Raw genomic sequence first — 21407 nt, 5'->3', positions numbered from 1 at the left:
CCTTCACCGCCCCACGGCCCTGCGACGGGAGCTGGAGGAGCTGCGGGAGGAGAGCCGGCGCCTGGAGGAAGACACGGAGCGGGAGGAAGACACCGTGCCCTCTGCCGCGTGAGTTGAGGGGGGGTTAAAAGCGGGGGGGTGGGGGTGGGGGCACCCCAAAACACCTCCGAGCCCTCCCCTGTCCCCCCCCGCAGCTACGTGACGCAGCTCTACTACAAAATCAGCCGCATCGACTGGGATTACGAGGCCGAGCCGACGCAGATCAAAGGCAGTGAGTGTCCCCCCACATCCCCCCACACCACCCCCAATCCCCCGCCCCCCCCTTTAACCCACACCGTGTTCTTCTTTCCATCCCTTCCCCCCCCAAAAAAAAAACCAAACAACCCCAAACCAGTCCATTACGGCCCCGACATCGCTCAACCCATCGACATCGACGGCAGCCGCCACTCCCGCTGCTTCGTCAGCGACTACCTGTGGAGCCTGGTGCCCACGGCGTGGTGAGCAGCGCGGCACGGGTCGGGCGACGCCGACACGCGGCCCCCCCTCGCCGAAACGCCCCCCCCCCGCCCCGGCTTCATCGCAAAAAAAGTCTCTTTTATTCATGTAACAAGATTTGGAAATCATTAAAACCAGTCAGTCGGCTGCCGGGCTGGAAGGCGGGTGCGAATCCGGCTTCCCTCTCCCCAAACTCAGGGTTTGGGGGGGATTTTGGGGGTGCCACGGCCCCCCCACCCCCCCCCGCGAGCTGTCCGTGGCATTTATCCGCCGCCGTGGGGTCAAGGAAGGGTGCTGGGGGGGTGGAGGGGGGGTGCTGGGGTGGGGGAACCCGCCGCGGTTCCGTCTCCCCCCACGGCGGCGCCGGGGTTAGCAGGGGCAGTCGGGGCGCTGGGTTTGCTCGCGGCACGGCTCCATGGTGATGGCCACCCCCACGCCGCTGCGGCCCGACGTCATCCGCGTCACCTCCGTCCACGCGTCCGCCGCCGGGTCGTAGCACTCCACCGAGTCCAGGAACGTGTGGCCGTCGTAGCCTCCTGCCGAGACGGGACCCTTGCGGCTCTCCCCGCTCTCACCGGCAACACTGGGGGGACCCCCGAGACCCCCAGGGACCCCCAAGAAGCTCCAGTGCCCCCCAGGGACCCCAGAGCACCCCCTAAGAACCGCCCAGGGACTCCCAAGAAGCTCCAGTGGCCCCCAGGGACCCCAGAGCACCCCCTAAGAACCCCCAGGGACCCCCAAGAAGCTCCAGTGGCCCCCAGGGACCCCAGAGCACCCCCTAAGAACCCCCAGGAACCCCCAAGAAGCTCCAGTGGCCCCCAGGGACCCCAGAGCACCCCCTAAGAACCCCCAGGGACCCCCAAGAAGCTCCAGTGGGCACCAGAGATCCCAGAGCACCCATTAAGAACCCCCCAGGGACCCCCAAGAAGCTCCAGTGGCCCCCAGGGACCCCAGAGCATCCCCTAAGAACCCCACAGAGCACACCAAGAAGCTCCAGTGCCCCTCAGGGACCCCAGAGCACCCCCTAAGAACCGCCCAGGGACCCCCAAGAAGCTCCAGTGCCCCTCAGGGACCCCAGAGCACCCCCTAAGAACCGCCCAGGGACCCCCAAGAAGCTCCAGTGCCCCTCAGGGACCCCAGAGCATCCCCTAAGAACCCCCCAGGACCCCCCAAGAAGCTCCAGTGGCCCCCAGAGACCCCAGAGCACCCCCTAAGAACCCCCCCAGGGACCCCCAAGAAGCTCCAGTGGCCCCCAGAGAACCCTTGGGTACTCTTGAGAACCCTTGAGGGACCCCCAGAGGACCCCCGAGAAGCTCCAGAGAACTCCCGAGGACCTCAGAGGACCCTTGAGGAACCCCTGGGGACCCCCAGAAAACCCTCGAGGAACCCCAAGAATCTCTGAGAACCCCAGGGACCCTTAAGGACCCTTGAGGACCCCAGAGAAATGCTGGGGACCCCCAGAGAACCCTTGAGCACCCCTGAGGACCCCAAAGAACCCCCAAGAAGGTCCAGAGGACCCTTGAGGACCCCAGGGACCCCCAGAGGACCTGGGGACCCCCCCCGAGAAACCCTGGGGACTGTCAAAGGACCGCCAAAAAGGTCTGAGGACCCCCACGGACCCCCAAGAACCCCCCAAAAAGGTCCAAGGACCCCCAAGAACCCCTAGGGACCCTCAAAAGGGTCCAGGGACACTCAGAGGACACCCAGGAACCCCCGAAAAGGTCCAAGAACCACCCAAGGACTATGTGAGGGACCCCCAAAAAGGTCCAAGGACCCCCAGGGACCCTCAAAAGGGTCCAGGGACACTCAGAGGACACCCAGGAACCCCCAAAAAGGTCCAAGAACCACCCAAGGACTATGTGAGGGACCCCCAAAAAGATCCAGGGACTCCCCGAGAACCCCCAGAGGATGCCCAAAAAGGTCCAAGGACCCCCCTAAGGACTCCAGAAGACCCCCAAGAACCACAGGGACCCCAGAGAATGCCTAGGGACCCCCAGAAAGGTCTAGGGACCCCCAGAAAGGTCCAAGGACCCCCAGGGGCTCAAGAGAACCCACAGGGACCCCCAAAAAGGTCCGAGGACCCCCAAGAACCACAGGGACCCCAGAGAATGCCTAGGGACCCCCAAAAAGGTCCAAGGACCCCACGAGGGACCCCCAAAAAGGTCCGAGGACCCCCAGGGACCTCAGAAAGCCCGAGGGATCCTCAAAAAGGTCCAGGGACCCCCTGAGAATCCCCAGAGGACCCCAAAAAAAAGGTCTGAGGGCCCCTCTAGGGACCCCCGAGAACCCCAGGGACCCCCAAAGACCCCCAGACTTACCCAAGACGTAGATCTTGCCCTGGTAGACGGTGACGCCGAGGGCGCTGCGCCGGTACCGCATGGGCGCCACGAAGGTCCACGCGTCCGTCTCCACCTCGTAGCGCTCGGTGCTGTTGAGCTGGTCCGTCCCGTCGTAGCCCCCCATGGCGTAAATGCAGTTATTGAGGGCGCAGACCCCTGTGTGTGTGGGGGGGGGGGGGAGGAGAAGTGGGTCAGACCCCCTCCAACCCCTCCAGGATCCCCCCCCAGCCCCGCGCCCGTCTCACCGGCGCCGCTGCGGATGGTGGCCATGGGGGCGATGGCTCGCCAGGCGTCGCGCTCGGGGTGGTAGCACTCGGCCGAGCGGAGGCGGGTGCTGCCGTCGAACCCCCCCACGGCGTAAAGGAGGCGGTTGAGAACCGCCACCCCCACCCCGATGCGCCGCGTCAGCATCGGCGCCACCAGCTCCCACTCGTCCCGCTCCGGCTCGTACCTGGGGGGGGGGAACACGAGAGAGGGGTCTGAGCGCCGCGGCGGGGGTCCCTGGCACCCACGGGGGGGCGGGGGGGGGGGTGTGCAGACCCCAGTTAGACCCGCTGCGGGGCTGGGCTGGGGTTATCGCCCCCCCACCCCCACCCCCACGGCTGATCTGGGCCCCCCAGGGGCAAAACTGGCCCCCCCCAAGGTATATTTGTGCCCCCCCCCCCCCCCCCCAGGGCTTGTGTCATCAGCTTTGGGGGAGATTTGGGACCCCCAGGGCTTGTGTCATCAGCCCCAGGGCAGATTTGGGCCCCCCCAGGGCAGATGTGGGCCCCCCCCAGGGCTTGTGTCATCAGCTTTGGGGGAGATTTGGGACCCCCAGGGCTTGTGTCATCAGCCCCAGGGCAGATTTGGGACCCCCAGGGCAGATGTGGGCCCCCCCAGGGCTTGTGTCATCAGCCCACAGGCAGATTTGGGCCCCCCCAGGGCAGATTTGGGACCCCCCAGGGCTTGTGTCGTCAGCCCACAGGCAGATTTGGGACCCCCAGGGCAGATTTGGGACCCCCCAGGGCTTGTGTCATCAGCCCACAGGCAGATTTGGGACCCCCAGGGCAGATTTGGGACCCCCCAGGGCTTGTGTCATCAGCCCACAGGCAGATTTGGGCCCCCCCAGGACAGATTTGGGCCCCCCCAGGGCTTGTGTCGTCAGCCCACAGGCAGATTTGGGACCCCCAGGGCAGATTTGGGACCCCCCAGGGCAGATTTGGGACCCCCCAGGGCTTGTGTCGTCAGCCCACAGGCAGATTTGGGACCCCCAGGGCAGATTTGGGACCCCCAGGGCTTGTGTCATCAGCCCACAAGCAGATTTGGGCCCCCCCAGGGCAGATTTGGGACCCCCCAGGGCTTGTGTCATCAGCCCACGGGCAGATTTGGGCCCCCCCAACACTTGCGTTATCAGCCTTGGGGCATATTTGGGCCCCCCCCAGGATGGATTTGACCCCCCTGGGGCATATTTTGCCCCCAGGGCTCCTGTTATCAGCTTTGGGGCAGATTTTGACCTGCCATGGGGCAGATTTTGGCCCCCAGGGCTCCTGTTATCAGCCTTGGGGCAGATTTGGGGCCCCCCTCGGGCAGATTTTGACCCCCCCCAGGGCATATTTTGCCCCCAGGGCTCCTGTTACCAGCTTTGGGGCAGATCTGGGGTCCCCCACGGCCAATTTGTGCCCCCTCCCACGGGGCTTCTGTTTTCAGCTTTGGGGACAGGTTTGTGCCCCCCCCGGGGGCAGATTTTCACCCCCCCAGGAGCAGATTTGTGCCCCCGGGACAGCTTTTGCCCCCCCCTCCAGGGGCAGATTCGGGACTCCCCACCCCCCAGGGCACCCCCAGCGCTTGTTTTACACCCCCCCCAAGCCCCCCAAGCCCCCCCCTCACCTCTCCACGCTGCTATGATGGATGCATCCGTGCGACCCCCCCACGGCGTAAATCATTCCGTCGATGACCCCCACCCCGATGCGGTTGCGGGGGACGCTCATGGGGGCGCAGGGAGACCACCGGTTCGTCATGGGGTTGTAGCAATCGATGGCCGCCGAGTCCGTGTTGCCGTCGGGGGAATTATTGCGTCCCCCCACGGCGTAGAAAAGCCCCCCCACCACGCAACCCCCCAGGCCGCTCCGGGGGACCTGGAGGTCGGCCAGACGGATCCAGGAGCCGTCGCGAGGGTTGAAGGCTTCCAGGTAGCTCAAGGACTGGCGGTAATACCCGCCGGCGGTGTAGATGAGTTGGCCGACCTTGGGGGTCCGGCAGGGTAAGACTTGGGTGGGTTTGTGAAGGGTTAAATCCTGGAAAATCTGCGCCAGGTAATCCTTGGAGCGGGAATCGGCGCGGAGGATCTCGCACTTTTGGAGCTGCATCTGGAGGAAGTGCGGGGTGAGGGAATGGCAGCGCACGGCGCGGAGCAGCGCCTGCACGTAGAGGCGCCGGTTGGCGCAGTCGTGCTTCACCCAGTTGATGCAGGCGTGGAAAACCTCCGACTCGCAGCGCACGTTCAGCTCGTCGCGGCTCAGCAGCGTCGCCAGCTGGCAGTGCGACAGGTTGAAGAACTCCTCCTGCTTCGACACCTGCGCCGGGGGCGGGGGAACGGGGTGAGGGGGGGCAGCACCCCAAAACATCCCCCACACACACCCCCCGCCACGTCCTGCTTCCCGGCACCCGACCCTTGCCCTGCTCCGACACGGCTCTGGGTGGTGTTATAGGGGGCTGGGACCCCCGGCTCTGTGTTATTGGGGGGCTGGGACCCCCGGCTCTGAGCTATTGGGGTGTGGGGACCCCCCTGCTCTGAGCTATTGGGGTGTGGGGACCCCCGGCTCTGTGCTATTGGGGTGCTGGGACCCCCGGCTCTGTGCTATTGGGGTGCGGGGACCCCCCAGCTCTGTGCTATTGGGGTGTGGGGACCCCCAGCTCTGTGCTATTGGGGTGCTGGGACCCCCCTGCTCTGAGCTATTGGGGTGCTGGGACCCCCCTGCTCTGAGCTATTGGGGTGTGGGGACCCCCAGCTCTGTGCTATTGGGGTGTGGGGACCCCCAGCTCTGTGCTATTGGGGTGCTGGGACCCCCCTGCTCTGAGCTATTGGGGTGCTGGGACCCCCTGCTCTGTGCTATTGGGGTGTGGGGACCCCCGGCTCTGTGCTATTGGGGTGCTGGGACCCCCTGCTCTGAGCTATTGGGGTGTGGGGACCCCCCTGCTCTGAGCTATTGGTGTGTGGGGACCCCCGGCTCTGTGCTATTGGGGTGTGGGGACCCCCCTGCTCTGAGCTATTGGGGCGCGGGGACCCCCCTGCTCTCTGTTATTGGGGCGCTGGGACCCCCTGTTCTGTGCTATTGGGGTGCTGGGACCCCCCAGCTCTGTGCTATTGGGGTGCTGGGACCCCCAGCTCTGAGCTATTGGGGTGTGGGGACCCCCCTGCTCTGTGCTATTGGGGTGTGGGGACCCCCGGCTCTGTGCTATTGGGGTGCGGGGACCCCCCGGCTCTGTGCTATTGGGGTGCTGGGACCCCCCTGCTCTGTGCTATTGGGGTGTGGGGACCCCCCTGCTCTGTGCTATTGGGGTGCTGGGACCCCCAGCTCTGTGCTATTGGGGTGTGGGCACCCCCGGCTCTGTGCTATTGGGGTGCTGAGACCCCCCGGCTCTGTGCTATTGGGGTGTGGGCACCCCCAGCTCTGTGCTATTGGGGTGTGGGCACCCCCGGCTCTGTGCTATTGGGGTGCTGGGACCCCCTGCTCTGTGCTATTGGGGTGTGGGCACCCCCAGCTCTGTGCTATTGGGGTGTGGGCACCCCCGGCTCTGTGCTATTGGGGTGCTGAGACCCCCCGGCTCTGTGCTATTGGGGTGCAGGGACCCCCCCCCGCGGCGGGGGGCACAGCGTCGCCAGCTGGCAGTGCGACAGGTTGAAGAACTCCTCCTGCTTCGACACCTGCGCCGCGGGCGGGGGGGAACGGGGTGAGGGGGGGCAGCACCCCAAAACATCCCCCACACACACCCCCCGCCACGTCCTGCTTCCCGGCACCCGACCCTTGCCCTGCTCCGACACGGCTCTGGGTGGTGTTATAGGGGGCTGGGACCCCCAGCTCTGTGTTATTGGGGTGCTGGGACCCCCGGCTCTGAGCTATTGGGGTGCTGGGACCCCCCTGCTCTGTGCTATTGGGGTGTGGGGACCCCCCTGCTCTGTGCTATTGGGGCGCTGGGACCCCCAGCTCTGTGCTATTGGGGTGTGGGGACCCCCCTGCTCTGTGCTATTGGGGCGCTGGGACCCCCCTGCTCTGTGCTATTGGGGTGTGGGGACCCCCCTGCTCTGTGCTATTGGGGCGCTGGGACCCCCCTGCTCTGTGCTATTGGGGTGTGGGGACCCCCCTGCTCTGTGCTATTGGGGCGCTGGGACCCCCCTGCTCTGTGCTATTGGGGCACTGGGACCCCCGGCTCTGTGCTATTGGGGTGCAGGGACCCCCCCCCGCGGCGGGGGGCACAGCGTCGCCAGCTGGCAGTGCGACAGGTTGAAGAACTCCTCCTGCTTCGACACCTGCGCCGGGGGCGGGGGGGAACGGGGTGAGGGGGGGCAGCACCCCAAAACATCCCCCACACACACCCCACACACACCCCCCGCCACGTCCTGCTTCCCGGCACCCGACCCTTGCCCTGCTCCGACACGGCTCTGGGTGGTGTTATAGGGGGCTGGGACCCCCGGCTCTGTGCTATTGGGGTGTGGGGACCCCCCGGCTCTGTGCTATTGGGGTGCTGGGACCCCCCAGCTCTATGCTATTGGGGTGCTGGGACCCCCCGGCTCTGTGCTATTGGGGTGCGGGGACCCCCCGGCTCTGTGCTATTGGGGTGCAGGGACCCCCCCCCGCGGCGGGGGGCACAGCGTCGCCAGCTGGCAGTGCGACAGGTTGAAGAACTCCTCCTGCTTCGACACCTGCGCCGGGGGTGGGGGAACGGGGTGAGGGGGGGCAGCACCCCAAAACATCCCCCACACACACCCCCCGCCACGTCCTGCTTCCCGGCACCCGACCCTTGCCCTGCTCCGACACGGCTCTGGGTGGTAGTAAGGGGGGCTGGGACCCCCGGCTCTGTGTTATTGGGGTGCTGGGACCCCCAGCTCTGTGCTATTGGGGTGTGGGGACCCCCGGCTCTGTGCTATTGGGGTGTGGGGACCCCCCTGCTCTGAGCTATTGGGGCACGGGGACCCCCCTGCTCTCTGTTATTGGGGCGCTGGGACCCCCTGTTCTGTGCTATTGGGGTGCTGGGACCCCCCTGCTCTGTGCTATTGGGGTGTGGGGACCCCCCTGCTCTGTGCTATTGGGGCGCTGGGACCCCCAGCTCTGAGCTATTGGGGTGTGGGGACCCCCCTGCTCTGTGCTATTGGGGTGCTGGGACCCCCAGCTCTGTGCTATTGGGGTGTGGGGACCCCCGGCTCTGTGCTATTGCGGTGCGGGGACCCCCAGCTCTGTGCTATTGGGGTGCAGGGACCCCCCCCCGCGGCGGGGGGCACAGCGTCGCCAGCTGGCAGTGCGACAGGTTGAAGAACTCCTCCTGCTTCGACACCTGCGCCGCGGGCGGGGGGGAACGGGGTGAGGGGGGGCAGCACCCCAAAACATCCCCCACACACACCCCCCGCCACGTCCTGCTTCCCGGCACCCGACCCTTGCCCTGCTCCGACACGGCTCTGGGTGGTGGTAAGGGGGGCTGGGACCCCCGGCTCTGTGTTGTTGGGGTGCTGGGACCCCCAGCTCTGTGCTATTGGGGTGTGGGGACCCCCGGCTCTGTGCTATTGGGGTGTGGGGACCCCCTGCTCTGAGCTATTGGGGCACTGGGACCCCCTGTTCTGTGCTATTGGGGCGTGGGGACCCCCAGCTCTGTGCTATTGGGGTGTGGGGACCCCCTGCTCTGTGCTATTGGGGTGCTGGGACCCCCAGCTCTGTGCTATTGGGGTGCGGGGACCCCCAACTCTGTGTTATTGGGGTGTGGGGACCCCCTGTTCTGTGCTATTGGGGTGTGGGGACCCCCAGCTCTGTGGTATTGGGGTGTGGGGACCCCCCAGCTCTGTGCTATTGGGGTGTGGGGACCCCCAGCTCTGAGCTATTGGGGTGCTGGGACCCCCGGCTCTGTGCTATTGGGGTGTGGGGACCCCCCTGCTCTGTGCTATTGGGGCGCTGGGACCCCCTGTTCTGAGCTATTGGGGTGTGGGGACCCCCCTGCTCTGTGCTATTGGGGTGCGGGGACCCCCCAGCTCTGTGCTATTGGGGTGTGGGGACCCCCAGCTCTGTGCTATTGGGGTGCAGGGACCCCCCCCCCGCGGCGGGGGGCACAGCGTCGCCAGCTGGCAGTGCGACAGGTTGAAGAACTCCTCCTGCTTCGACACCTGCGCCGGGGGCGGGGGGGAACAGGGTGAGGGGGGGCAGCACCCCAAAACATCCCCCACACACACCCCCCGCCACGTCCTGCTTCCCGGCACCCGACCCTTGCCCTGCTCCGACACGGCTCTGGGTGGTGGTAAGGGGGGCTGGGACCCCCGGCTCTGTGTTATTGGGGTGTGGGGACCCCCGGCTCTGTGCTATTGGGGTGTGGGGACCCCCGGCTCTGAGCTATTGGGGTGTGGGGACCCCCCTGCTCTGTGCTATTGGGGTGTGGGGACCCCCGGCTCTGTGCTATTGGGGTGTGGGGACCCCCGGCTCTGAGCTATTGGGGCGCTGGGACCCCCAGCTCTGTGCTATTGGGGTGTGGGGACCCCCAGCTCTGAGCTATTGGGGCACTGGGACCCCCTGTTCTGTGCTATTGGGGTGTGGGGACCCCCGGCTCTGTGCTATTGGGGTGTGGGGACCCCCAACTCTGAGCTATTGGGGCACTGGGACCCCCCGGCTCTGTGCTATTGGGGCGCTGGGACCCCCTGTCTCTGTGTTATTGGGGTAGCGGGGAACCCCCTGCTCTGTGCTATTGGGGTGTGGGGACCCCCAGCTCTGTGCTATTGGGGTGCTGGGACCCCCCTGCTCTGTGCTATTGGGGTGTGGGGACCCCCCTGCTCTGTGCTATTGGGGCGCTGGGACCCCCCTACTCTGAGCTATTGGGGTGCTGGGACCCCCCGGCTCTGAGCTATTGGGGCGCTGGGACCCCCAGCTCTGTGCTATTGGGGTGTGGGGACCCCCTGCTCTGTGCTATTGGGGTGTGGGGACCCCCCTGCTCTGAGCTATTGGGGTGCTGGGACCCCCAGCTCTGTGCTATTGGGGTGTGGGGACCCCCTGCTCTGTGCTATTGGGGTGTGGGGACCCCCGGCTCTGTGCTATTGGGGTGCGGGGACCCCCCTGCTCTGAGCTATTGGGGTGCTGGGACCCCCAGCTCTGTGCTATTGGGGTGCTGGGACCCCCTGCTCTGAGCTATTGGGGCGCTGGGACCCCCTGCTCTGTGCTATTGGGGTGTGGGGACCCCCTGCTCTGTGCTATTGGGGCGCTGGGACCCCCAGCTCTGTGCTATTGGGGCGCTGGGACCCCCCCGGCTCTGTGCTATTGGGGCGCTGGGACCCCCTGCTCTGTGCTATTGGGGCGCTGGGACCCCCCGGCTCTGTGCTATTGGGGCGCTGGGACCCCCTGCTCTCTGTTATTGGGGTGCTGGGACCCCCAGCTCTGTGCTATTGGGGCGCTGGGACCCCCAGCTCTGTGCTATTGGGGCGCTGGGACCCCCTGCTCTCTGTTATTGGGGTGCTGGGACCCCCCGCTCTGTGCTATTGGGGTGCTGGGACCCCCTGCTCTGTGCTATCGGGGCGCTGGGACCCCCTGCTCTGAGCTATTGGGGTGTGGGGACCCCCAGCTCTGTGCTATTGGGGCGCTGGGACCCCCCGGCTCTGTGCTATTGGGGCGCTGGGACCCCCTGTTCTGTGCTATTGGGGTGCGGGGACCCCCTGCTCTCTGTTATTGGGGCGCTGGGACCCCCTGTTCTGTGCTATTGGGGTGCGGGGACCCCCTGCTCTCTGGTATTGGGGTGCTGGGACCCCCCAGCTCTGTGCTATTGGGGCGCTGGGACCCCCTGCTCTCTGTTATTGGGGTGCTGGGACCCCCCGGCTCTGTGCTATTGGGGTGCGGGGACCCCCTGCTCTCTGGTATTGGGGTGCTGGGACCCCCCAGCTCTGTGCTATTGGGGCGCTGGGACCCCCTGCTCTCTGTTATTGGGGTGCTGGGACCCCCCGGCTCTGTGCTATTGGGGCACTGGGACCCCCTACTGTGCATTAATGGGGTGCTGGGACCCCCAGCTCTGTGCTATGGGGGGGGTGCGTGGGACCCCGGCTTTGCATTATTGGGGTGCTGGGACCCCACGCTATGCGTTACTGGGGGGGGGACACCCATGCTCTAAATTACTGGGGTAGGGGGGACCCCTTACTCTGCGTTATTGGGGGGGGACCCCCAGCTCTACGACACCCCCAACAGCCCACGTGGGGGGGCCACTCCCCAGACCCCATCCCCTGGGGGGGTGGGACCTCGCTCTTCCCCAGCCCCGGGGGTCTCTCCCCCATGACCCAACGCCCCTTGGGGGGGTCCTCCTTGCCCCCCATCCCTGGGGGTCTCTCCCCCATGACCCAACGCCCCTTGGGGGGGGGTCTTTGCTCCTCCCAGGCCCCCCCATCCCCACGTGCCTCCCTCCCATGCCCCAACACCCCTCACGCAGGGCTTCCGCCCCTCCTCCCAAACCCCCTCCCCGACCCCCACCCCAACCTCTGCGCGGGGACGCACGCATCCCCCCTCCCACTTTTTCCCACGCCCCCCCCACCCCCCCAAACCCCCCCAAACCACCCCCAAACCCAACCCAACCCACCCCAAACCCACTCCAACCCCCCAAAACCCCCCCAAACCCCCCCAAACCCAACCTAACCCACCCCAACCCACCCCAAGCCCACCCCCAAACCCACCCCAACCCCCCCAGCCCACCCTAAACCCACTCCAACCCCCCAAAACTCCCCCAAACCCAACCCAAACCCCCCAAACCCTACCTAACCCACCCCAAAGCCCCCCAAACCCACCCCAAAGCCCCCCCAAACCCCCGCCAAACCCACCCCAAAACCTCCCCAAACCCAACCCACCCCAACCCACCCCAAACCCAATCTAAGCCACCCCAACCCCCCCCAACCCCCCCCAAACCCAACCCAAACCCCCCAAACCCACTCCAACCCACCCCAAACCCACCCCAAACCCAATCTAAGCCACCCCAACCCCCCCAAACCCACTCCAACCCACCCCAAACCCCCCCAAACCCCCTCAAACCCACCCCAACCCCCCCCAAATACCCCCCAACCCACCCCAATCCACCCCAAACCCCCCAAACCCACCTCAAACCCACCCCAACCCACCTCAAACCCACCCCAACCCACCCCAAATCCCCCCAAACCACCCCAAATCCCCCCAAACCACCCAAACCCACCTCAAATCCCCCCAAACCCACCTCAAATCCCCCCCAAACCACCCCAAACCCCCCAAACCCACCTCAAACCCACCCCAACCCACCTCAAACCCACCCCAACCCACCCCAAATCCCCCCAAACCACCCCAAACCCCCGCCAAATCCCCCCCAAACCCCCCAAACCACCCCAAACCCACGCCAAATCCCCTCCAACCCACCCCAAACCCCCCCCAAACCCCCCCAAACCCCCGCCAAATCCCCTCCAACCCCCCCCAAACCGCCCCCCAAGCCCCCCCCACCTCGGCGAAGTGCATGTAGATGTACTCGCGGGCCTTCTGGTGGAGCTCGAGGCAGCCGATCTGCTCGGCGAAGTTGGCGATGCCGATGGCGTTGCTGGGGTGCAGCTGCTGGACGAGGAAGTCGCAGCAGGCGCGGACGACGCTGTCGATCTGGTACATGACGGCGCCGTTCATGACGTGCAGGACGCACTTCTCGCCCACGGAGATGGAGGCCGTGTAGGCGAACTCCACCAGCCGCTCCATGACGCGGGGGTGGACGCCTTCGATGGGGATCACCTCCATCCCCCGCTCCTTCAGGCCCGTCGTGAACATGGCCTTGAACACGGGGCTGGAGGAGGCCAGGACGACTTTGTGCGCGGGGAAGTCGGCGGGGGGGACGTCGCGGCGGTAGCGGACGCGCAGGGTGACGTCGCAGAGCTGCCGCTCCAGCCGCAGCTGGTTCATCACGGCCAGGGCGGCTTTGGGGTGCTCCTCCAGGCTGTAGCTGAACGAGCCCGACCCCCCCCCCGGCGAGGGGGTCACCTCCGCTTGGCATTCGGGGGGAGGCGGGGAGGACATGGCCGCAGCATCGCAGCCCCCCCCGCCCCCGCTCCCCGCCAGAGACGGCTCCGCTCCTCGAGGGGGGAACGGGGGGCGTCCACGGGGGGGGGCACGGGGCGGCGCTGGAGGGGGGGGGAACCTGCGGAGAGAGGGGAGGGGGTTAGAGGGGGGCGGGGTGGGATGGGGGGCTGAGGCACGGGACCCTCCCCCCAAATCATGGCGGGATGGGGGGGCTGAGGCACGGGACCCTCCCCCCAAATCATGGCGGGATGGGGGGGCTGAGGCACGGGACCCTCCCCCCAAATCATCATGGGATGGGGGGGCTGAGGCACGGGACCCTCCCCCCAAATCATCATGGGATGGGGGGGCTGAGGCACGGGACCCTCGCCCCAAATCATGGCGGGATGGGGGGGCTGAGGCACGGGACCCTCCCCCCAAATCATGGCGGGATGGGGGGGCTGAGGCACGGGACCCTCCCCCCAAATCATGGCGGGATGGGGGGGCTGAGGCACGGGACCCTCCCCCCAAATCATGGCGGGATGGGGGGGCTGAGGCACGGGACCCTCCCCCCAAATCATGGCGGGATGGGGGGGCTGAGGCACGGGACCCTCGCCCCCAAATCATGGCGGGATGGGGGGGCTGAGGCACGGGACCCTCCCCCCAAATCATCATGGGATGGGGGGCTGAGGCACGGGACCCTCCCCCCAAATCATGGCGGGATGGGGGGGCTGAGGCACGGGACCCTCGCCCCCAAATCATGGCGGGATGGGGGGGCTGAGGCACGGGACCCTCCCCCCCAAATCATGGCGGGATGGGGGGGCTGAGGCACGGGACCCTCCCCCCAAATCATGGCGGGATGGGGGGGCTGAGGCACGGGACCCTCGCCCCAAATCATGGCGGGATGGGGGGGCTGAGGCACGGGACCCTCCCCCCAAATCATCATGGGATGGGGGGCTGAGGCACGGGACCCTCCCCCCAAATCATGGCGGGATGGGGGGGCTGAGGCACGGGACCCTCCCCCCCAAATCATGGCGGGATGGGGGGCTGAGGCACGGGACCCTCCCCCCAAATCATGGTGGGATGGGGGGGCTGAGGCACGGGACCCTCCCCCCCAAATCATCATGGGATGGGGGGGCTGAGGCACGGGACCCTCCCCCCCAAATCATGGCGGGATGGGGGGGCTGAGGCACGGGACCCTCGCCCCAAATCATGGCGGGATGGGGGGGCTGAGGCACGGGACCCTCGCCCCAAATCATGGCGGGATGGGGGGGCTGAGGCACGGGACCCTCCCCCCAAATCATCATGGGATGGGGGGGCTGAGGCACGGGACCCTCCCCCCAAATCATGGCGGGATGGGGGGGCTGAGGCACGGGACCCTCCCCCCCAAATCATGGCGGGATGGGGGGGCTGAGGCACGGGACCCTCCCCCCAAATCATGGCGGGATGGGGGGGCTGAGGCACGGGACCCTCCCCCCCAAATCATGGCGGGATGGGGGGGCTGAGGCACGGGACCCTCCCCCCAAATCATCATGGGATGGGGGGGCTGAGGCACGGGACCCTCCCCCCCAAATCATGGCGGGATGGGGGGGCTGAGGCACGGGACCCTCCCCCCAAATCATCATGGGATGGGGGGGCTGAGGCACGGGACCCTCGCCCCAAATCATGGCGGGATGGGGGGGCTGAGGCACGGGACCCTCGCCCCCAAATCATGGCGGGATGGGGGGGGCTGAGGCACGGGACCCTCCCCCAAATCATGGCGGGATGAGGGGGCTGAGGCACGGGACCCTCCCCCCCAAATCATGGCGGGATGGGGGGGCTGAGGCACGGGACCCTCCCCCCAAATCATCATGGGATGGGGGGGCTGAGGCACGGGACCCTCGCCCCCAAATCATGGCGGGATGGGGGGGCTGAGGCACGGGACCCTCCCCCCAAATCATCATGGGATGGGGGGGCTGAGGCACGGGACCCTCCCCCCCAAATCATCATGGGATGGGGGGGCTGAGGCACGGGACCCTCGCCCCCAAATCATGGCGGGATGGGGGGGCTGAGGCACGGGACCCTCCCCCCAAATCATGGCGGGATGGGGGGGCTGAGGCACGGGACCCTCCCCCCAAATCATCATGGGATGGGGGGGCTGAGGCACGGGACCCTCGCCCCCAAATCATGGCGGGATGGGGGGGCTGAGGCACGGGACCCTCCCCCCAAATCATCATGGGATGGGGGGGCTGAGGCACGGGACCCTCCCCCCCAAATCATCATGGGATGGGGGGCTGAGGCACGGGACCCTCCCCCCAAATCATGGCGGGATGGGGGGCTGAGGCACGGGACCCTCCCCCCAAATCATGGCGGGATGGGGGGGCTGAGGCATGGGACCCTCCCCCCAAATCATGGCGGGATGGGGGGGCTGAGGCACGGGACCCTCCCCCCAAATCATCATGGGATGGGGGGGCTGAGGCACGGGACCCTCCCCCCAAATCATGGCGGGATGGGGGGGCTGAGGCACGGGACCCTCCCCCCAAATCATCATGGGATGGGGGGGCTGAGGCACGGGGGGGGCAGAGTGAGGAGAGGGAAGGGAACCCCCCCCCCCCAAATCGTTCCGAGCACCCCCCGTGGAAATTGAGGCACGGGGGGGGTGTCCCCAGCCCCCCCAGCCCCCCCCATTTCCCCATGCACGCCCCCTCCCCGCACCCACCCTCCACCCCGGGGGGGGAGGGATGGTCCCGACCCGTGACCCCCCAACCCCACGATTCCCGGGGGGGGGGGGGGGGGGCCCTGCAGGCAGCCAGCGCCCCCCCCACCCCAAATCCCATCCCCCCACCCCGCCGGGGGGAGGGTCCTGGGGGCGGGGCCGGGCGGGGGGTCGCGGGGGGGGGTCCCGGGGGGGTCCCGGGGGTCTCACCCGGCCGTGGCGCGGCCCCGGTGGCGGCGGGAGCGGCGGGGGGGGGGCCGGGGGGGGCCGTGACTAAGCAGGGCGCGGAGCCCCCGCCGCGGTAAGAGTCACGGCGGCCACGCCCCTCCCCGGGCGTGACGTCACGGCGGCCACGCCCACCCCCCCCGCCAGAATAAGAGTCCGCGGCGGAGGCGGCGCCGTCCGTGGGGGCGTCCCGGGCCCCCCCCCCCCCCCCGCCCCCACGGTGTCGGGGTCCTGCCGCTGTCACCCGGGGGTGTCCCCTGATCCCCCGGGGGTGCCCCCCGGTGCCACCCCTGGGTGTCTCCGTGCCCCCTCCCGTGACCCCCCGGGGTGTCCCCGTGCCCCCCGTGCCCCCTCCCCGTGACCCCCTTGGGTGCCCCCGGTGCCCCCTCCCCGTGCCCCCGTGGGTGTCCCCGTGACCCCCGTGACCCCTCCCCGTGCCCCCCGTGGGTGTCCCCGTGACCCCCGTGACCCCCCGTGACCCCTCCCCATGCCCCCGTGGGTGTCCCCGTGACCCCCGTGACCCCTCCCCGTGACCCCTCCCCGTGACCCCGTGGGTGTCCCCGTGACCCCCCATGACCCCTCCCCGTGCCCCCTCCCCGTGACCCCCCGTGCCCCCTCCCCGTGCCCCCGTGGGTGTCCCCGTGACCCCCCATGACCCCTCCCCGTGCCCCCTCCCCGTGACCCCCCGTGCCCCCTCCCCGTGCCCCCGTGGGTGTCCCCGTGACCCCCCGTGCCCCCTCCCCGTGCCCCCGTGGGTGTCCCCGTGACCCCCGTGACCCCCCGTGCCCCCTCCCCGTGCCCCCCGTGGGTGTCCCCGTGACCCCCGTGACCCCCCGTGACCCCTCCCCATGCCCCCGTGGGTGTCCCCGTGACCCCCGTGACCCCTCCCCGTGCCCCCGTGGGTGTCCCCGTGACCCCCGTGACCCCCCGTGCCCCCTCCCCGTGCCCCCCGTGGGTGTCCCCGTGACCCCCGTGACCCCCCGTGACCCCTCCCCATGCCCCCGTGGGTGTCCCCGTGACCCCCGTGCCCCCTCCCCGTGCCCCCCGTGGGTGTCCCCGTGACCCCCGTGACCCCTCCCCGTGCCCCCTCCCCGTGCCCCCGTGGGTGTCCCCGTGACCCCCCGTGCCCCCTCCCCATGCCCCCGTGGGTGTCCCCGTGACCCCCGTGACCCCTCCCCGTGCCCCCGTGGGTGTCCCCGTGACCCCCCGTGCCCCCTCCCCGTGCCCCCGTGACCCCCGTGACCCCCCGTGCCCCCTCCCCGTGCCCCCGTGGGTGTCCCCGTGACCCCCCGTGCCCCCTCCCCGTGCCCCCGTGGGTGTCCCCGTGACCCCCGTGACCCCTCCCCGTGCCCCCGTGGGTGTCCCCGTGACCCCCGTGCCCCCTCCCCGTGCCCCCGTGGGTGTCCCCGTGACCCCCGTGCCCCCTCCCCGTGCCCCCGTGGGTGTCCCCGTGACCCCCGTGACCCCTCCCTGTGCCCCCGTGGGTGTCCCCGTGACCCCTCCCCGTGCCCCCTCCCCGTGCCCCCGTGGGTGTCCCCGTGACCCCCGTGACCCCTCCCCGTGCCCCCTCCCCGTGCCCCCCGTGGGTGTCCCCGTGACCCCCGTGACCCCTCCCCGTGCCCCCTCCCCGTGCCCCCCGTGGGTGTCCCCGTGACCCCCGTGACCCCTCCCCGTGCCCCCTCCCCGTGCCCCCGTGGGTGTCCCCGTGCCCCCTCCCCGTGCCCCCGTGGGTGTCCCCGTGACCCCCGTGCCCCCTCCCCGTGCCCCCCGTGGGTGTCCCCGTGACCCCCGTGACCCCTCCCCGTGCCCCCTCCCCGTGCCCCCGTGGGTGTCCCCGTGACCCCCGTGACCCCTCCCCGTGCCCCCGTGGGTGTCCCCGTGACCCCTCCCCGTGACCCCTCCCCGTGCCCCCCGTGGGTGTCCCCGTGCCCCCCGTGCCCCCTCTCCGTGCCCCCCCTGGGTGTCTCCGTGCCCCCTCCCCGTGCCCCCCCTGGGTGTCCCCGTGACACCCCGTGCCCCCTCCCCGTGCCCCCCGTGGGTCCCCACTCGGTCGCGCTCGGGGTGGGGGGGGAGGGGCGGGTCTCCAAAAAAAGCCTTTTAATAAAAAAATCGTTACAAAACCGGGAGGGGGGTGGAAGGAGCGGGGGGGGAGGGGCGGGCACGGGGGGGGGGGAGGGATGAGCCCAGGACCGGGTTGGGGGAGGGGTGGGGAGGGGGACATGGGGACGAGGGAGGGGAGGGGGAGGGGGCTGGGACAGACACGGGGGGGGGGGGCAATGGTGGGGACATGGGGGGGCAATGGTGGGGACACGGGGGGGGCAATGGTGGGGACACGGGGGGGGAGGGACACGGGGGGGGCAATGGTGGGGACACGGGGGGGAGCAATGGTGGGGACACGGGGGGGGAGCAATGGTGGGGACATGGGGGGGGAGCAATGGTGGGGACACAGGGGGGGCAATGGTGGGGACACGGGGGGGCAATGGTGGGGACACGGGGGGGAGCAATGGTGGGGACACGGGGGGGGGCAATGGTGGGGACACGGGGGGGGCAATGGTGGGGACACGGGGGGGGGCAATGGTGGGGACACGGGGGGGCAATGGTGGGGACACGGGGGGGGGCAATGGTGGGGACACGGGGGGGCAATGGTGGGGACACGGGGGGGAGCAATGGTGGGGACACGGGGGGGCAATGGTGGGGACACGGGGGGGCAATGGTGGGGACACGGGGGGGAGCAATGGTGGGGACACGGGGGGGCAATGGTGGGGACACGGGGGGGCAATGGTGGGGACATGGGGGGGCAATGGTGGGGACACGGGGAGGGCAATGGTGGGGACACGGGGGGGGGGGAGACACGAGCCCAGGACCAGGGAGGGGGAGGGGACACGGGGACAGGGAATGGGACACGATGGGGGTGATCCCGGACCGGGGGGGGGGGAGGGGGGGGACACACGGACACCGGCCCCCCCACCAGCCCCCCCCCATCACCCCTGCGCTACCCCCGCCCCGCCGGCATCCCCTTCCAGCGCGCTGGTGTCCCCCCCCCTCCTCCCGCCCGAGGACCTCCCGCTTCCCCCCCCCAAACTGGGCGCCCCCAGGGTGCCCCCGCGGGCCCCCGCCGGCCCCCCGCGCCCCGCCGGCGCCCCCCCGCCCCGCCCGCAGCCCCCCCGCAGCAGCCGCAGCACGGCCCCGCACATCTCCCGGCTGGTGCCGGTGTAGATGAGGGGGTTGAGCAGGGAGTTGGCCATGGCCAAGCCCAAGAAGTAGTCGGCGTGGTAGAGCACGGCGCAGGCCCGCGGGCAGCACCAGGCGTCCAGCAGGAGGAGGAGGAAGAGCGGCGACCAACACGCGATGAAGGTCCCCACCACCACCGCCACCGTCTTCAGCAGGGCGGGGGGCTTCGGCGAGGGGCGGCGGCCGGCCGCGCGGCGGACGGCGCGGTAGAGGCGGGCGTAGAGGACGACGATGGCGAGGAGGATGGCGAGGAAGACGGCGACGCAGAAGAAGACGTAGCGCTTGGAGTAGAGCGGGAGGACGGTGGAACAGGCCGCCAGGTCGCCCAGGCAGTTCCACCCCAGCCCCGGCAGCGCCGCCAGGGCCGCCGAGACCCCCCAGCTGGCCGCCACCAGCCCCCAGAGGCGCCCCCGCCCGCGCCCCCGCGCCACCCGCACCCGCGCCATGGTGAGGTGCCGCTCCACCGCGATGGCCAGCAGGCTCAGCACCGACGCGGCCAAGGTGAGGAAGACGCCGCCCTCGCGCAGGAACCACAAGGCCGGCGTCAGCCGCAGGGTGTTGGCGCCCGACAGGGCGACGTTGGCGCTGTAGGCGACGCCGGCCAGCAGGTCGGAGAGCGTGAGGTTGCCCAGCAGGTAGAACATGGGCGAGTGGAGCTTCTTGGTCCTCCAGATGGTCACCAGCACCACCAGGTTCTCCGCCACGATGAAGCCGCACACCAGGAGGAAGAGGAGGGTCTCCGGGCGAAGGCCGGGGCGGTAGCGCCCCGCGTGCAGCTTCCCCGTGTAGTTGTAGTGGAGGGCGAGGACGGCGTCCTCCGGGAAGGGCCCCGGCGCCATGGCGGGGGGCTGGCGGGGGGCTACATGGTGGGGGGCTGCGGGGGGAGACGGGGGGCGGGGGGTGAGCGCCCAGGGTGCCGGCGTGCAACAAGGTGGGCTGTGCACGAGTGCAGGCTTGCACGGGTGCAACAAGATGGGCTGTGCACGAGTGCAGGCTTGCACGGGTGCAAGAGAAGGGGCTGTGCACGTGTGCAGGCTTGCACGGGTGCAACAAGGTGGGCTGTGCAGGAGTGCAGGCTTGCACGGGTGCAACAGAAGGGGCTGTGCACGAGTGCAGGCTTGCACGGGTGCAACAAGATGGGCTGTGCACGAGTGCAGGCTTGCACGGGTGCAACAGAAGGGGCTGTGCACGAGTGCAGGCTTGCACGGGTGCAACAGAAGGGGCTGTGCACGAGTGCAGGCTTGCACGGGTGCAACAAGATGGGCTGTGCACGTGTGCAGGCTTGCACGGATGCAACAGAAGGGGCTGTGCACGAGTGCAGGCTTGCACGGGTGCAACAGAAGGGGCTGTGCACGAGTGCAGGCTTGCACGGGTGCAAGAGAAGGGGCTGTGCACGTGTGCAGGCTTGCACGGGTGCAACAGAAGGGGCTGTGCACGAGTGCAGGCTTGCACGGGTGCAACAGAAGGGGCTGTGCACGAGTGCAGGCTTGCACAGGTGCAAGAGAAGGGGCTGTGCACGAGTGCAGGCTTGCACGGGTGCAACAAGGTGGGCTGTGCACGAGTGCAGGCTTGCACGGGTGCAACAGAAGGGGCTGTGCACGAGTGCAGGCTTGCACGGGTGCAACAAGATGGGCTGTGCACGAGTGCAGGCTTGCACGGGTGCAACAAGATGGGCTGTGCACGAGTGCAGGCTTGCACGGATGCAACAGAAGGGGCTGTGCACGAGTGCAGGCTTGCACAGGTGCAAGAGAAGGGGCTGTGCACGAGTGCACGCTTGCACGGGTGCAACAAGATGGGCTGTGCACGAGTGCAGGCTTGCACGGGTGCAACAGAAGGGGCTGTGCACGAGTGCACACTTGCACGGGTGCAAGAGAAGGGGCAGTGCACGAGTGCATGCTTGCAAGGGTGCAAAAAAAAGGGGCTGTGCATGCACGCAGGCTTGCAAGGGTGCAACCAGATGGGCTCTGCACAAGTGCAGGCTTGCAAGGGTGCAACCAGATGGGCTGCACATGCATGCACGCTTGCAACGGTGCAACAAAAGGGGGCTGTGCATGCACGCAGGCTTGCAAGGGTGCAAAAAAAGGGGGCTGTGCACAAGTGCATGCTTGCAAGGGTGCAACAGAAGGGGCTGTGCGCGTGTGCGCGCTTGCACGGGTGCAACAAGATGGTCTGTGCGTGCATGCACGCTTGCAGGCGTGCAACAAAAGGGGCTGTGCA

At 68.9% G+C, this 21407-nt stretch overlaps 2 protein-coding genes across 2 annotated transcripts; both read right to left on the bottom strand.

The window, feature by feature from the left end:
- Positions 1-573: 573 nt before the first annotated feature.
- On the bottom strand, positions 574-16065 carry KEAP1 (kelch like ECH associated protein 1). Its single transcript, XM_064437320.1, has 6 exons — positions 15945-16065; positions 12503-13181; positions 4704-5389; positions 3080-3285; positions 2814-2990; positions 574-1031 (listed from the first exon to the last, which is right to left on the bottom strand). Exons 2-6 carry the CDS (start codon positions 13058-13060, stop codon positions 865-867), a joined length of 1794 nt encoding a protein of 597 aa, XP_064293390.1. The 5' UTR covers positions 13061-13181; positions 15945-16065; the 3' UTR covers positions 574-864.
- A 2875-nt stretch (positions 16066-18940) lies between these two features.
- S1PR5 (sphingosine-1-phosphate receptor 5) lies at positions 18941-20058 on the bottom strand. The gene has a single exon (XM_064437118.1). The coding sequence runs from the start codon at positions 20027-20029 to the stop codon at positions 18941-18943; it is 1089 nt and encodes a 362-aa protein (XP_064293188.1). The 5' UTR covers positions 20030-20058.
- Between the last annotated feature and the right edge of the window lie 1349 nt (positions 20059-21407).

This window comes from Phalacrocorax carbo, chromosome 30, assembly GCF_963921805.1.
Source record: "Phalacrocorax carbo chromosome 30, bPhaCar2.1, whole genome shotgun sequence".
Lineage (NCBI taxonomy): Eukaryota > Metazoa > Chordata > Aves > Suliformes > Phalacrocoracidae > Phalacrocorax > Phalacrocorax carbo.
Note: the sequence above shows the minus strand (reverse complement) of the source record. Positions and strands in the feature narration are given on the sequence as shown.

Bases quoted from the DNA above. Each gene is read 5' to 3' on its own strand.
- KEAP1 (XM_064437320.1), bottom strand. From the start codon at position 13,060: ATGTCCTCCCCGCCTCCCCCCGAATGCCAAGCGGAGGTGACCCCCTCG. The intron at 2,991-3,079 runs GTGAGACGGGCG...CCACACACACAG, and splicing joins CACCATCCGCAGCGGCGCCG to GGGTCTGCGCCCTCAATAAC. The intron at 1,032-2,813 runs GTAAGTCTGGGG...CCGTCTCGGCAG, and splicing joins GGGCAAGATCTACGTCTTGG to GAGGCTACGACGGCCACACG.
- S1PR5 (XM_064437118.1), bottom strand. From the start codon at position 20,029: ATGGCGCCGGGGCCCTTCCCGGAGGACGCCGTCCTCGCCCTCCACTAC.